General features: G+C 37.9%; 1 protein-coding gene across 4 annotated transcripts in view; it reads left to right on the top strand.

Annotated features, from left to right (window-relative positions):
* Positions 1-15,501, top strand: part of GDPD4 (glycerophosphodiester phosphodiesterase domain containing 4) — a 177,455-nt gene that overhangs the window by 12,517 nt on the left and 149,437 nt on the right. For all 4 annotated transcript variants that reach the window (XM_049652732.1, XM_049652731.1, XM_049652726.1 and 1 more), the window contains exons 2-3: positions 5,094-5,296; positions 10,066-10,169. In XM_049652732.1, coding sequence (XP_049508689.1) covers positions 5,108-5,296; positions 10,066-10,169 — 293 coding nt within the window. In that variant the 5' untranslated portion in view covers positions 5,094-5,107. The remainder of the gene's footprint in view (positions 1-5,093; positions 5,297-10,065; positions 10,170-15,501) is intronic.

Genomic DNA, 15,501 nt, shown 5'->3' with positions numbered 1-15,501 from the left:
CACCCAGCTTTTGTCCAGGCTTTTTAATCTCAGGTGCATGACTGAGTTTCAAAAGTCCAAATTTTCCTCTGTTCCTCTGGGGGAGGGTCTTACCACACTTTTGCTTGCTGTGGGGAAAAAAGCAGTGGAACTACTGCTCAGCTGTTCAGGGTTTATTTCAAAACGAACAGAAAACTGGCACCTCTGCTTGTAGCCCTCAGCCAGAGTGAGTCCCCTCTCTTATGCCTGGAAACAGCACAGCATGTCGGTATGACCTGTCTTTCTTGTAACCCATGGGATCCTCAGACCACGCTGTCACTCCTGGGATTCTAACCCACTTCACTACTTGAGCACTTCTAAGCCAGGCACTTCCCCCATGGTAGAGGACTGCTAAAAGTTCAGATTTTGGGCTCCATTGCTTATACTACTTTGTGGTAGCCTCCTTAAGCTGGGATTCCTCTCTGCAGCTGGACCTAGAGCAATGTCTCCCTTGGTAAACTCTCTGCATCTCCTACCTTCCAAATAGTGGTCCCTTTTCTACATGTAGTCTTACAGTTTTTGTTCATTCAGACCTCTGATTGATTTCTTTGATGTTCAGAATGATTTGATAACTATCTAGCTGTGTTCAAGGGATGAGACAAGCTTAGGCTCTCCCTGCTCCTCCGCCATCTTAACTCCAAACTCATGTAGTTTCATCACAGTTTCATCATCAACCAGTTCAGACTTTTTTCTTATTTACATTGTGATTGTTTTCTTTTGACCCATGGGTTTTTATAAATATAGTGTTTAATTCCCAAATGTGGATTTTTGTACTTTTCTTTTGCTTATTGATTTCTGGCTGAATTGCACTATAGTCAGAAAATATACTCTTAAGATTTCAGTTCTTAGAAGCTTATTAAAAACAGTTGTGTGGTTCAATATATGAATTTCAATAAATGTTTCATTTCACATTGAAAATAATGTACATTCTGCAGTCATTGAGTATAGTGTTCTATAAACATTAAGAGTAGTTTGTTAATCAGGTTGTTAAAATCTTCATATCCTTATAAACTTCTTTGTCTGCTTATTATATTTTTTATTGAGAGAAGTATGCTAAATTTCCCACCATGATTGTGGATTTCTCCATTTCTCTTTTAGAGACCATGTGATTGGGTGCCTATAAATAGAAAATTATTTTTCAAGTCATTTTTCATCATTATGAAATGTCCTTCTTGGTCTCTGGTAATGCTTTTGCCTCAAGGTCTTTTGATCTGCTGGTAACTAGTGAGGTAGATTGTATTATTTGGCTCCACTTGTTACCCTTCCTTTAGTTACACCTTTTGTGTTCATACTCTTTGCCTTGTAACTTTACAGTGCCCTCATCCTATGAGTTGACCTACTCTGTTTCTGACTTTGACTTGAGGACATCCTTTGAAGCAGAGGCTTGAAATGGGCTTGCATGTTAAGACTTACTTTCTTGGACAGCTTCCACCACCATGAGAATATACTCAGGCCAACCTGGTTGAGTGACACATGGAGGGGAGCCAAGTTACCCCAGGCATACTTGGTGAGGCCATTCTAGATCAGCAGAACACATAGCTGATCAGCTTAGATGTGTGAGCAGTAAATGCTTATTGTTACATGTGATTGGGGTTTTGTCTTTGGTTGGTACATGGCAATATCCTGGTAAGCGGACATTGATATATATACAAAGTGTATATTTTTCCATTCTTTTATCTTCTGTATCAATAAAGTAAACTCTTGTAAGGAGCATATGATTGGGCTCTGTTATTTTAATCCAGTTAGACAATCTTTTTTTAATTCTTATTTATTTATTTTGAGAGAGAAGGAGAGAGTGTACATACGTGAGTTGGGTAGGGGCAGAGAGAGGAGAGAGAGAATCCCAAGCAGGTTCCATGCTCAGCACAGAGCCTGATGCAGGGCTCGATCCCATGACCATAAGATCACCACCTAAGCTGAAATCAAGTTGGACGCCCAACCAACTGAGCCACCCAGGTGCCCCTGGTTAGACAATTTTTAATGTCTTTTTTTAATTGGAGCATTTAGTCTGTTTACCTGTATAGGAATTACTGGTATATTTAAGTTTAAATTTGGCATTTACTACTTGCTTTCTATTTGTTCTCCTGTTCTCTGTTCCTTTTTCACCTTTTTCTTTCTTTTTGATTGATCCAAATTTATGATTTCATTTTATCTTCTTTGTTAACTTATTATATACATACACCTTTTCCCAGAGGTTACGTTGTGATGTATGGAATAGTATGAGAATTGAATAACACTACACTTTAATTTCCCTTCTCCTGGCCTTTGAACCATTGTTGTCATACATTTTATTTCTATAATTGTTACAGTGCAGCTGTAATTGTAACAGCTGCAGTGTTAATCATTATTGTTTTTGCCTCAATTATCTTCTGAAGTAATTTTGTAAATAAGAAAAATATTATTTTATATCACCCATATATTTAGTATTTCCGGTGTACCTCATTTCTTTATGTAAATGTGCATTTTCACCTGGTACCTTTTTCCTTTATGCTGTATGGCTTTAACATTTTTTGTAGTATAAGTCAGCTGGTGATTCATTCTTCTAGTTCCAGTTTTGAATATCTGAAAAGGTATTTATTTCCCTTTCGTTTTTTTAAGACTGTTTATGCCAAGTGCCGAATTCTAGCTTAACATGTTTTGTTTGGTTAGGTGTTGCTCCACTGTCTTCTGGCCTATATTGTTTGCAACAAGAAATTATTTTTGTTGAAAAAATGTCAAAAAGTCATTCTTATCTTTGTTCATCTACATGTAATATGTTTTTTTCCTCTGGCTAATTGAGAGATTTTTCTCTTTAGTAGTGTTTTTAAACATCTTGATTATGATGTGTCTTGTGGTTTGCTGTATGTGCCTTCTCCTTGAGGTTTGTTGTGCTTCTTGGGTCTATAGGTTTATAGTTTTTATCAAATTTGGAAATTTCTGCCATTAATTCTTCAGCTATTGTGTTTATCCCTTGCTTTCTCTTTTCCTTTTTTTCAGGGACTCCAGGCACATTTATATCAGACTGCTTATAGTTGTTCTGCAGCTCACAGTTGATCTCTTCATTTAAAAGAAATTCTCAAGTTCTCTAATCTTTTCTTTTGGAGTGTCTAATCTGCTGTTAATCCTTGCAGTATATTTTCATCCTAGATATTAGATCTTTCATCCCTAGAAGTTCACGTTACGTCTTTTAAAAATATCTTACATGCTTGTTTTCCTCTACTGTCTTGAACGTATTAAATACAGTTGTAAAAATGTTTGTTGTCCTTCCCTACTAATTCTGTCATCTGAGACCTTTCTGAGTTGTTGCTTGGCTCTTTTTTTTTCCCTCCATATGGGTACATTCTCTTACTTTTTTATATTCCTGGTAAATTTTGATTGAATTCTGGGCATTAAGAATTTTGTTGGCTACTTCTTGTATTTGGTTTTTAAAATTCTGATCTTTGTTTCAGACCATAGCAAAGTTACTTGGAAACATTTTGATTCTTTTGAAGCTCACCTCTAAGCTTTGTTTAGTCAGGCCATAGTAGCCTTTAATAAAATAAGGCCTAATTGTTTCCCGCTATTGAGGCAGTACCCTTCCAAGTATGCTTCATAGTGCCTTGTGTATTAGAAGGTTTTTCTCCTCTGGTGGAAACGTCAACTATTCCCAGCCTTTTGTGAGTTATAAAGATTGTGTAACCACCTCCTTTTGTGAGGTTCTGTCCCTCGCTTCAGGTAATTTCTTCACAAGCATGTACTGATTAGTATTCAGTTGGAGAATCAGGGAAAAACATGGAGGGGAATCTTTTACCTCGCCAGACTTCCATTTCTGTCCACTCAGTTCAGGGATACTGCCAGGATCCACATACATTCTCACGTCCGGCGCTTCATCCTGGAAACTAGCCAGATTGTAAATGGGGCATTTACAATACTCACTTCCTTTGTTTCTTCTCTCTCAAGGATTGCTGTCCTTCACTGCCTGTTGTCAACTGTGAGAAGACTGTTCTTTCATATTTACCCCAGTTTTTTTGGTACTTAAGGTGGAAGGGTTACTCAGTCCATTCAGACTATGCACTCTGAACTATAACGCTCTTAACTACAACATTGCTTTTCACAGAAAAACACAGTGGAGCACTACAGAAAGTTTTCAGGGACAGAGACAATAGTCTCTAGGATCAGGAGACAGTAGTCTCCTGGGATTGGGCCCTTTAAGACTTGTTTTTTTATTTTTAAATACTTTTATTTTCCCCCTAATTCCACACATTCTCTTAAAGTCTATAACCCTATCACAGTAGGGTGAGAAAATTCAGTAGAGACAACAAGATATCCCTCAATATCTTTCTTCCTTCCTCTCTTTTCTTTTCTTTTCTCTTTCGAAACCCCCTGAAATGTCATGTTCAACTTCTGTAAGTGTCCTTAAAATAAAGGGGAGCATCCTTCTTTGTTCTTCTTCCTTTCTCCTAGTTGATAGATGTAGCTTGAGCAACCATTTTGGACCCTGAGAAGGAAGCCCTGTGCTGTAGTGGAATAGCAGGTTGGAAGATGTAAGGGTTCCTAATAACATTGTGAAGCCATATACCACATAACAGTTGAAGCATTTTTGTTGGCCAAAGAAAAAATAAACTTGTCTTATTTCAGCTATTCCTATTTTGATATTCCATCATTTAAATTGAGGCTATCCCTGACTAATTCCATAGGGGAGAGGAGGGGCAGGCAGCTGTATATCTGAGTCACTTAGTGGTCGATTAAATTTTTCACATACCTCACCCATGCCTCTTAAGTTCTCAAGTTATTTCAAAAGCATATTATAGTTGAAAAAACACATTTGTGTATGTTACCTAATTTGATGCTTTTAGCATTTATTAGTTGTCTAGGACAGAGATTATGGTCCCATTTTAGAGATGAGAAAACTAAACTTCGAATGGTACATGACTGCAGTAAATACTCAACAAATTAGTGGGAAAGGTAGAGTGAAGCTCTACTCATCTGTACCAACTCCAGTACATTATCCTAGATTATAAACTTTAAAAATTTATCTATTTTTGATGGAATTTTCTATAGAACAGTGAGGTAGGAAACATTTGAAGATCCTAATTGTGTTTTATTTGTCATTGCAGAAGAATGGTGAACCATGCTTAAAAAGGCCAACCGGATTGAGCCTGGGAGCCAGCAGGAAAGAAGTCTGAAAAAGCATAATCCATGGATCATATGCACCTGCAACCGACAATGCTATATCACCTTAATTACTGGTTGCTACACCTGCGAGTGGCAAATCAAGCAGGAGAAAAAATCTAGACCTGGACCCTGTTGCTGCTCTTGGGTACAGAGAGATGGGAAGGAGCTGGACCATACTTTCTCAGATGTAGGGAACATGGGCTGGTCCCTGCCTCCGTGAGTGCTCATTAGATTCTCCAGGACTGGGCATGGTAGGGCTCTAGTTCTTTGACAAAAAGCCTGCCACAATTCCAGAGCCAAAGTTAACCTTACAGAAACGTATGCTTGTTTTCTTCCCCTTTCACTTTTGTTCTTTACTTCTCCTTTTTCTTACAACCTCTTTTATATCATTGATTTGTTTTTGCTTTTATTCACTTAGTGAGCTTTAAGAAAAAATGAAGTTTAGATACAATTAGATGTTTTTGACTAGGAATTACAGGAATGCCTAAATCTTTAATTCTTTCTTCATTGTGAGTTCCAAAGGAGCTATGCTTAATGAGGGGGGCGGGAAACAGCAAGTGGGAAACAAGGTAGTCCTTTATTATTGGTCAGGCTAATGCCTGATTTTCCCTAATGAAAAACTTCAGTAAGGCTGAATGGTGGCATGTGGCCTAGCCTCATTGAGGGCCTCTTTATTTGTTTATTTTATTTGAGAGAGAGAGCGTGCATGTGAATAGGGGAGAGGGGCAGAGGAGGAGGAGGAGGAGGAGGAGGGGAGAGAGAGAGAGAGAGAGAGAGAGAGAGAGAGAGAGAAAGAGAGAAAGAAAGAGAGAGAAAGAGAGAGAAAGAGAATATCTTAAGCAGGCTCCACACTCAGCATGGAGCCCGATGCAGGGCTTGATCCCATGACCCTGGATCATGACCTGAGCCCAAATCAAGAGCTGGATGCTTAACTGAATGAGCCACCCAGGTGCTCTGAGGACCTCTTTATTTAAACTCTAAGCTTTCTGCTAGCACTCTTTGGTGGGCTATTTGATATAAGAGACAAAATGATGAGCACACTGAAGTGATAAGAGGAGGGCCATATCATGTACCTTCATGTACTTGTAGACATGGCCCACCTAGGGTCTGAGATTGTGAACAGTTAGATTACTAATTTCTTATGCCTAATATATAGGGAGCACATATTAGGAAAAGGGTAGAAATGGGAGGCTTGCCTAGATTAGAAGTATTCTTCTGTCTCCTCTATCTTTCCTTCCCAGATATTATACTAGCTTATAGCTTCTAAGCACTAATTTATATACTAGTGACTGGGAATAACAGAAATACCTTAGATACGGTTCCTGCTGTCAAGTAATTCATGGTCTACTGGCAGAAAAGACAAGCATACATGCAGTCTCAAAATACTGAGAGTATCAGGGTGCCTGGGTGGCTCAGTCGGTTATGGCACAGTTAAGTGTCCCGACTTTGGCTCAGGTTATGATCTCACATCTTGTGGGTTCAAGCCCCATGTTGGGCTCTGTGCTGACAGCTCAGAACCTGAAGCCTGCTTCGGATTGTGTGTCTCCCTCTCTCTCTGCCCCTCCCCCGCTCGTTCTCATTCTCTCTCTCTGTCTCAAAAATAAACATTAAAAAAATTAAAAAATACTGAGAGTATCATGTATGTGTGTATGCATACATGCTTCCATGTGTCAAGGGAGGGGCTGAAAACTTTATATAGAAGGTGAAACTTTATTTAGAAGGAGATTAAGAATTGGGTAAGTAAGGATTAGGGAATGGCAGAAGAAATGGTATTGGAGGAGTCAAGGGGCATTGGTATACGGTTTATTTTAGGTGGAACAGAGGATACAAATGGAGAAATGATGGGAAACAAAGCTGGAGAGGGAGATGGGACAGATGTTGTGTGGTTTGAAGAATTTGACCTCTGCCATGTAGGGGATAAAGAATCCCTAATGATTTTAAGCTAATGTTGCCTGATCTATGTTTTGGAACAATTATTTGATCATGTGGAGAATGCATCGGAAAGTACAAAATAGGGAGGGAGACGTCTTTGCCTTCAAAGAGAAAGCAATAGCAGTATTTAAGGTAAGAGATGTTGGTGGTCTGGATTAGAGTAGTGATGATAAAATGGAGAAGAGAAAATTGATTCAACAGATATGTATTACCTAGGGATGAGGTAGTAAGTTATATGAGAGTTACTATGTAGTAAAAGAAAGAGAAAGGGAAGCTTCATGGGAAGAGTGACATTTGAGGCAGTGTGGTATAATAGAAAAATCTCTGGACTAGAGCCTGGGAGAAGGTTTGGGTACTATTTCCAACTCTGCCCTTGGGCTGGTTATGGGAGATCTCTGAGCCTCCTTACTGCTAGGGAATTGAACTAGATAATTCCTAGCGTCCCTATATAATTCTCAAGGCTCCATTCTGCTCAGAGGAAGGAGTATAGCATATAGCATAAGAACTAAAATCTTGGGGCTCCTGGGTAGCTCAGCCAGTTAAGCATCTGACTTTGGCTCCAGTCATGATCTCACAGTTCATGGATTCAAGCCCAGCATCATGCTCTGTGCTGACAGCTCAGAGCCTGGAGCCTGCTTTGGATTCTGTGTCTCTCTCTCTTTCTGCCCCTCCCCTGCTCGCACTCTATCTCTCTGTCCTTCAAAAATAAATAAACATTTTTAAAAAATTAAAAGAACAATGAAAAAAAAAACCCTAAAATCTTTTGTTTTGGGAAAAGACTACCTGTCTTCACCACTGACTATCTCCAAATTAGAGCTTTACCACTGTGTTACCTTGGACAAGTTACTTGACATCTGGTGCTTTAGATTCCTCATTAGAATATTGGAGATGGTAATAACGGTACCCACCAATGGGATTTGTTGTGGGGATGGAAGAGGTAATAGGTGGGAAACACTTAGAATTGTGCTTGGCACAAAATTAGCACTCAATAAATGTTAGCTATTTTATTACTCTCCTTGGAGCCATGGACTTGTGGAACTGATCTTTCACATACAGAAATATTGGTACAAGGGATTGTGGGTAAAGGGAATGAGGGGGTCAGATGTCAAGGGATAGAGAAGCACAGTGGTGTGTTTAGGGAAAAACAAATTTCCAGTGTTGATTAGGGACATGTAAAACAATGGTAAGCAGGGTTGGAAAGGAATATTTTGATCAGATTGTGAAACATCTTTGTGTCAAGCTGAAGTGTTTGAACTTTCTCTTGTAAACTATGGGGAGCCTTTGAAAATGATTGAGCAAGAGTGGCAACAGTGAGAATCTATCATAAGGAAATGGATTTATCCAATAAAAACAAGTTTGTGGAACACTTACTATGTGCCACAGTGAATAAGACAACTAAGGCCTTAGCCCTCCTGCAGCTTACAATCTAGGGGGATGAGTTAGTTAATAGACAATAAATGAAGAAAGATGATTTCAGGTGGTGATAAGAGCTTTGAAGATAATAAATAGGAAAATGTGTTAGAACCTGGGATGGGAGAATGGTTAGAGAAGACCTCTTTGAAAATGTGTCATGTGAGCTATCTCCTGAATAGAGAGGTAGAGTTAGCCACGAATACATCTGGGGGCAAAAGTTTTCCAGGGAAAAGGACCAGAAAGTATGAAGCTCTTGAGGTGGAAACAAATTTGGTCATGTTCTAGAGACAAAAAGAAAGCCACTGTAGCTGGAGTTCAGAAATAGAGTGTGTAGAATGGGATGAGGTCAGGGTGGACAAGGGATGAGGTCAGGGGTGGACAGGATCCTCCATGGAGGATCTCATGGGCCACGTCCGGCAGTTTGAATGTGCTGGCGCATTTTGAGCAGGGGAATGACATTATCTGATACATGTTTTTAAAGGTCCATACAAGGTTTAGTAGAGAATGAATATAAGACCTGAGGCAAAGAGCCTGTACTCTTCATCCTCCTAAACTCAGAAAGTGTACGTTGATAGCTGTAATATCTCTCATCTTTTTAGAATATTGTTTCTACATTTTCAATTTAATTTCTTTATTTTTACTTTTCACAATAATACCATAATATAGACAGGGCAGAGATTAATTTGTCCAGATTAAAGATTACAGATTAAAGGCAAAATTTCTTACTCATATGATACATAAATGTTAAGATTATAACTCAGGTAGCAACCCAAACCTAATATTCCTAGGAGGGGCTTGGCAACCTCTGGTATGGCAGGTTTGTGATGTGACTTTCACTGTAGGGGTTGCCTTCAAGGCTGTTTGAACACCTCCTCTGTAAGGATATCCTCCATCCTGGCTTTAGGCTCAGAGATCTAGGCAGTGACCCTGCCACTTTTTGGGTGTGTGACCTTAAGTCAATTACTTTACCTCTCTGAGTTTTAGCTCTTCTGCAAAGTGAGGTTAACAATACCCAACTTATATGGCTGTTATTGAAATTTTAAGCAAATGAAAGTAGTTTGTGAAATTTCTAGCATTGTACTGGCACAAAGAAGCGACTCAAAAAAAGCCTTGTTTCCTAACCTGTCTTCTATCCCCCTAGTTTGGGTAGATAAGTGACTAAATGAACCAATGAATGATGAGTGAATGAATTACTCAATGAATGAGTTACCAAACAAACACTTGGTAGATGAAGAGGTGGATAAATGCAAGATGGTTAAGAAACAGTGACATTTAAGGAACTATGCTAGATATTGGCAGGGTAGAGGTGTGTAACAGAAGTTCCTTTCCCTCAAAGAAGAAACTGTCTCACCAAATACAAACATATAAGCATGTAATTGCAGTTAACTAATAAATGTTAGAAATAGGCTTATATAAAATTCCACAGGGGTGAAGAGAATACAGTGGTCACTCCAGCCTCCAGAGGGTAATGAGCTGCACCTATACAGGCCTTTGACAAGTATATACAGATATTGGTGAGGTGACATGGATAAATGGATCTAATTTATACTTCTTTCTTTATCTTCCCAGAAAGAGAAAATATTTTTCCCATTTCTGATTATTTCATTTCTCTTGTCTGTGGTTTTGCTGTTCGTGTGGATAGAAACGTCAAATGAATACTTTGGCTTTGACTGGTGAGTTTCATGTTTTGTATTTTCATTTGGGTAGAGGCTATTTGGTTTGCTGGCCACCAGGATTGAATCTCAGGCTGAAAAGATCTGGTGGCATAAGACAGAGGGTGGACAAAATTGGGCTTTGCACAGCAGGTGGATAAGATGCCTAATGTTGGGATGGAGGAAGAATGCTCAGCACTCTCACTTACTATGTTTACCTTCCACCTGGGCTCACTCTCATATTTAGACCAAATCTGGCTCAGTGGGAAGCTTTCTCTGTTTTTCCAGTATCCCCAGTATTTATTCAGATGATTCCCTGACACCTTGTTCCTCAGTCTTTTGTCTGGGTTGTTGACGCCTACACTAGTTGGTCTTCATGATCTCTGTTCACCAACCTTCATGTCTCTGCCTTACCTCTGGCCTCTGCCTCTTCCTTCTGCCCTTAGGGAGCTTCCTAGAACTCTGAACACAGTAGCAGGTCCTTCTTGGTACCCTTTCATGGCCAAACTCTTCATCCTGGACTCCTCCCAGCTCTTCCAGTTTCTCTGGCTTGATGGTTGCAAATCTTACCCATTATTTGGTATTTTGGGGAGAAAGGGGTATATGTTTGGATATGAGGCTTTTTTTAAAAATGGAATACTGATTAGTTTTACCTTTGTAGAAGTAAAATATGGTTTGTTTCAAACGCAGAAAATTAGAAAATATAAAAATTGGTTTAGTCTTATTCTTGAGTGACAGTCACTTCTTGGTATATTTTCCAACCTTTTTTTCTACGCTTATTTTTATATTATTGCGCTCATACCATACATATATATAATTTTGTTTTACCTTTTCACTTACAATTATATTTTGACTAATTATTAAAAACTGAAAATTAAAAAATTTTTTTTAATGTTAATTTATTTTTGAGACAGAGAGAGACAGAGTATGAGCGGGGGAGGGGCAGAGAGAGAGGGAGACACAGAATCTGAAACAGGCTCCAGGCTCTGAGCTGTCAGCACAGAGCCCGACACGGGGCTTGAATTCACTGACCGTGAGATCATGACCTGAGCCGAAGTCGGAAGCTCAACCGACTGAGCCACCCACGTGCCCCAAAAACAGAATATCATTTAAGATGATTTTAAAATATTTCATGACATGAAGATGCTATAATATACTTAACCACTTTTTATTGTTGTACATTAGGAGTGTTTCCAATTTTCTTGTTTTTTATAAAATAAGAGTGCAGAAAAGCTTTGTATTCTGACTTAGATCTTAGAATAGAGTCCCACAAGCAGCATTACTAAGTCAAGAAGAATAGACACTTGTAAAATTCATTATGCCTATTGCTGAAGTACTTTCTCAAAAGGTGGTAGTGATTGTTATTCACAACAGAAGTATATGAGAGTTTCTATTTTAACCTACCATTGACAGCACTAGCTATTCTTATTTTGAATAATTTTTATTAATTTTCTATATAGAATTTTTGTTTTAATTTAATCATTGATTAAGTGTTAAAACTAGTTTAATTTATATTCTTTTTAGTTTTCTTCCCTTGCCTATTATCTTGTGGAATCTTTAGTGAGTTTTCTTATCAGTTTACATGCTGTCTTTATTTATGGATCGGTTCTAAGTTATTAAAAAGTACTTGGAATACAAAAATGTTTCATTTCTTGTATTTAGAAAATTTTCCCCAGTTAAAAAAAATTTTTAATGAGATATAATTGACATAAAACATTTTATTAGTTTCAGATGTAAAATATTATGATTTGATATTTGTATATATGCAAAATGACCACCATATTAAATTTAGTTAACATACATCGCTTAACCCATCGTTAAAAATTCTAGTTTAAATTTAAACTAGCCTAAATTAAAAAAATTTTTTGTAATGGAAACATTTAAGATATAGTCTCTTAATAACTTTCAAATATATAATATAGTATCATTAATTACAGTCACTATGCTGTACATTACATCAAGACTTTATATATATAACTGGAAGTTTGCACCTTTTTGTCCACCTTCACCCTCACCCCCTGTCTCTGGAAATCACCAATCTGTTTTCTGTATCTCTACATTTAGTTTAGGATTTTTGTTGTTGTTGTTGTTAAGAGTTCATATAAATGAAAACATATGGTATTTGTCTTTCTCTGTCTGACTTATTCACTTAGCATAATGCCCTCAAGGACCATCCAGGTTGTCACAATGACAAGATTTCCTCTTTTTTTATGGCTAAATAATATCTATCTGTCTGTCTGACTGTCCACACACACACACACACACACACACACACACACACACCACATATTCTTTCTCCATTCATCCACCAGTAGACACTTAGATTGTTTCCATGTCTTGGCTATTGTAAATAACGCTGCAATGAATATGGGGGTTATATATCTTTTCAAGTTAGTGTTTTCATTTCTTTTGGATAAATACCCAGGAGTGGAATCACTGGATCATATGGTAGCTCTATTCTTAATTTTAAAAAAAATTTTAATGTTTTCTTAAATTTATTTTTGAGAGAGAGAGAGAGAGAGAGAGAGAGAGACAGAGTGCAAGTGGGGGAAGGGAAGAGAGAGAGGGAGACAGAATCTGAAGCAGGGTCCAGGCTCTCAGCTGTTAGCACAGAGCCCAGTGTGGGGCTTGAACTTGAGAACTGTGAGATCATGACCGGAGCCAAAGTCAGACACTTAACTGACTGAGCCACCCAGGTGGCTCTCTATTCTTAATTTTTTGAGAAACCTTCATACTGTTTTCCACAGTTAACTGTACCAATTTATATCCCCACCAACAGTACACAAGGTTCTCCTTTCTCTACATCCTCACCAACACTTTTTTTTGAGGTATAATTGATGCTCAACATTATATTAGTTTTAGATGTACAGTTATTTCATATTTGTATATCTTGCAAAATGATCACCACGTAAGTCTAGTTAACATCTGTCATAGTTGCAAATATTTTTTTCTTATGATGAGAACGTTTAAGATTTACTCTCTTAGCAATTGTCAAATGTACAATACAGTATTATTAACTATAGTTACCATGCTGTATATCCCCATGACTCATTTATTTTATAACTGGAATTTGTACCTCTTGACTCCCTTCACCCATTTTGCCTACCTACCATGCTCTGCCTCTGGCAGCCACCAATCTGTTCTCTGTATCTATGAGGCTGGTTTTTGTTTTTTGTTTTGTTTTGTTTTTAGATTACACATATAAATGAGACCATATAGTATTCATCTTTCTGTGACTTACTTCACTTAGCATAAATACCCTCAAGGTCTATCCATGTTGTTGCAAGTAGCAAGATTTTATTCTTTTTTAATGGGTGAATAATACTCCATTGTATATACATATACCACATTTTTCTTTATTAATACGTTGATGGACACTTAGGTTGTTTTCATATTTGGCTATTATGAATAATGCTGCGTTGCATGTGGGGGTGCATATATCTTCTTGACTTAGTGTTTTTATTTTCTTTGGATAAATACCCCAAAGTGGAATTGGTAGGTCATATCGTTAGTTTCATTTAAAATTTTTTGAGGAACCTCCATACTGTTTTCTATAGTGGCTGCACCAGTTTACATTCATACCAACAGTGCACAAAGGTTCCCCTTTCTCCACATCCTCACTAACATTTGTTATTTCTTGGCTTCTTGGTAATAGCCATTCTGACAGTTGTCAAGTGATAGCTCATTGTGGTTTTGATTTGCATTTCCCTGATGATTAGTGGTGTAGTTTTGGCCTGAATGTCTTCTTTGGAAAAATGTCTGTTCAGATCCTCTGCCCATTTTTAAACTGGGTTATTTATTTGCTATTGAGTTGTAGGAGTTCTTTAAATATTTTGGGTATTAACTGCTTAATCAGATGTATGATTTGCAAATATTTTCTTTCTTTTGGTAGGTTGCCTTTTCATTTTGTTGATGGTTTCCTTTGCTGTGCAGAAGCTTTTTAGTTTGATGTAGTCCCACTTGTTTATTTTTAAAATATTTTAGGCCCGTTTTCACTATGACTTATTTTTAAAGTTCTTGTGCTTTTAGTTTATCTTTCTGTCTTCTGCCTTCCTCTTTTTTTAAAAAATATAATTTAACACCCAGTGCTCATCCCAACAAGTGTCCTCCTCAGTGCCCATCACCCACTTTTCCCTCTCCCCTACCCTCCATCAACCCTCAGTTTGTTTTCATTATCCAACAGTCTCTTATGGTTTGCCTCCCTCCCTCTCTGTAACTTTTTTTTCCCCCTTCCCCTCCCCCATGGTCTTCTGTTAAGTTTCTCAAGATCCACATATGAGTGAAAACATATGATGTCTGTCTTTCTCTGACTGACTTATTTCACTTAGCATAATACTCTCCAGTTCCATCCATGTTGCTGCAAATGGCCAGATTTCATTCTTTCTCATTGCCAAGTAGTATTCCATTGTGTATATAAACCACATCTTCTTTATCCATTCATCAGTTGATGGACATTTAGGCTGTTTCCATAATTTGGCTGTTTTTGAAAGTGCTGCCATAAACATTGGGGTACATGTGCCTATGTATCAGCACTCATGCCTTCCTCTTCCCTACCTGCTCTCTCTCTCATGAGTACCAGTGTGATATCATATTTTAGTTTGATTTTTTGGACTTTATTTGGAAAATTATTAGAAAATGATTATAGATTCACAGGAAGTTGAAAAGAAAATACAAGGAGGTCCCATGCAACATTTACCTAGCTTCACCCAGTATTAACATCTTGTAAAACTATTATATAATATTAAAACCAGAAAATTGACAATCACATGGAGCTTATTCAGATTTCGTTTGGATTGACTTTTAAAATAACCAATTACGTTTGATAAGCATCAGTTATGATCACAATAAAGGTTGAAATTTACCTCATGCATGTATTTTAGCATGGGTCTGTGTATGAATTTGTGTGTATTCATTCTTTGTGCATGTGCACATATGTGCTTCTATGTGCGCGCGCGCGCGTGTGTGTGTGTGTGTGCGTGTGCGTGAGAGAGAGAGAGAGAGAGAGCAAGCAAACTCTGGCTGTACCCATTTCATGAGACTGTTTTGAGGGGCAAGTGGGAGAATCTCATGTAAATACTGTTCATAAACTGTAAAATAATAAAGAAAAAGTATTGTAGTAGACTTCTAATCTTTCTCTTAGGGAAAAAGTTTCATTAGTAGTGTACACAGAGAGTAGGTGGAGCCTACTTACCCATAAAAGGAGGGGTATGTGTGGGGGGTTAGTATCTAGTAGTCTCAGCAGAATCCCATTTAAAGATGTAGACTCACAGAGTCAGAAGGGACCTTGGGGCCAACTGTTCCAGTTCTCTACATGGCAAACATATTTTTAAATAATCTTTCCAGGTGGTCTTCT

This window comes from Panthera uncia, chromosome D1 (assembly GCF_023721935.1).
Source record: "Panthera uncia isolate 11264 chromosome D1, Puncia_PCG_1.0, whole genome shotgun sequence".
Lineage (NCBI taxonomy): Eukaryota > Metazoa > Chordata > Mammalia > Carnivora > Felidae > Panthera > Panthera uncia.
The sequence above is the reverse complement of the archived record's forward strand: the minus strand, read 5'-3'. Positions and strand labels throughout refer to the sequence as shown.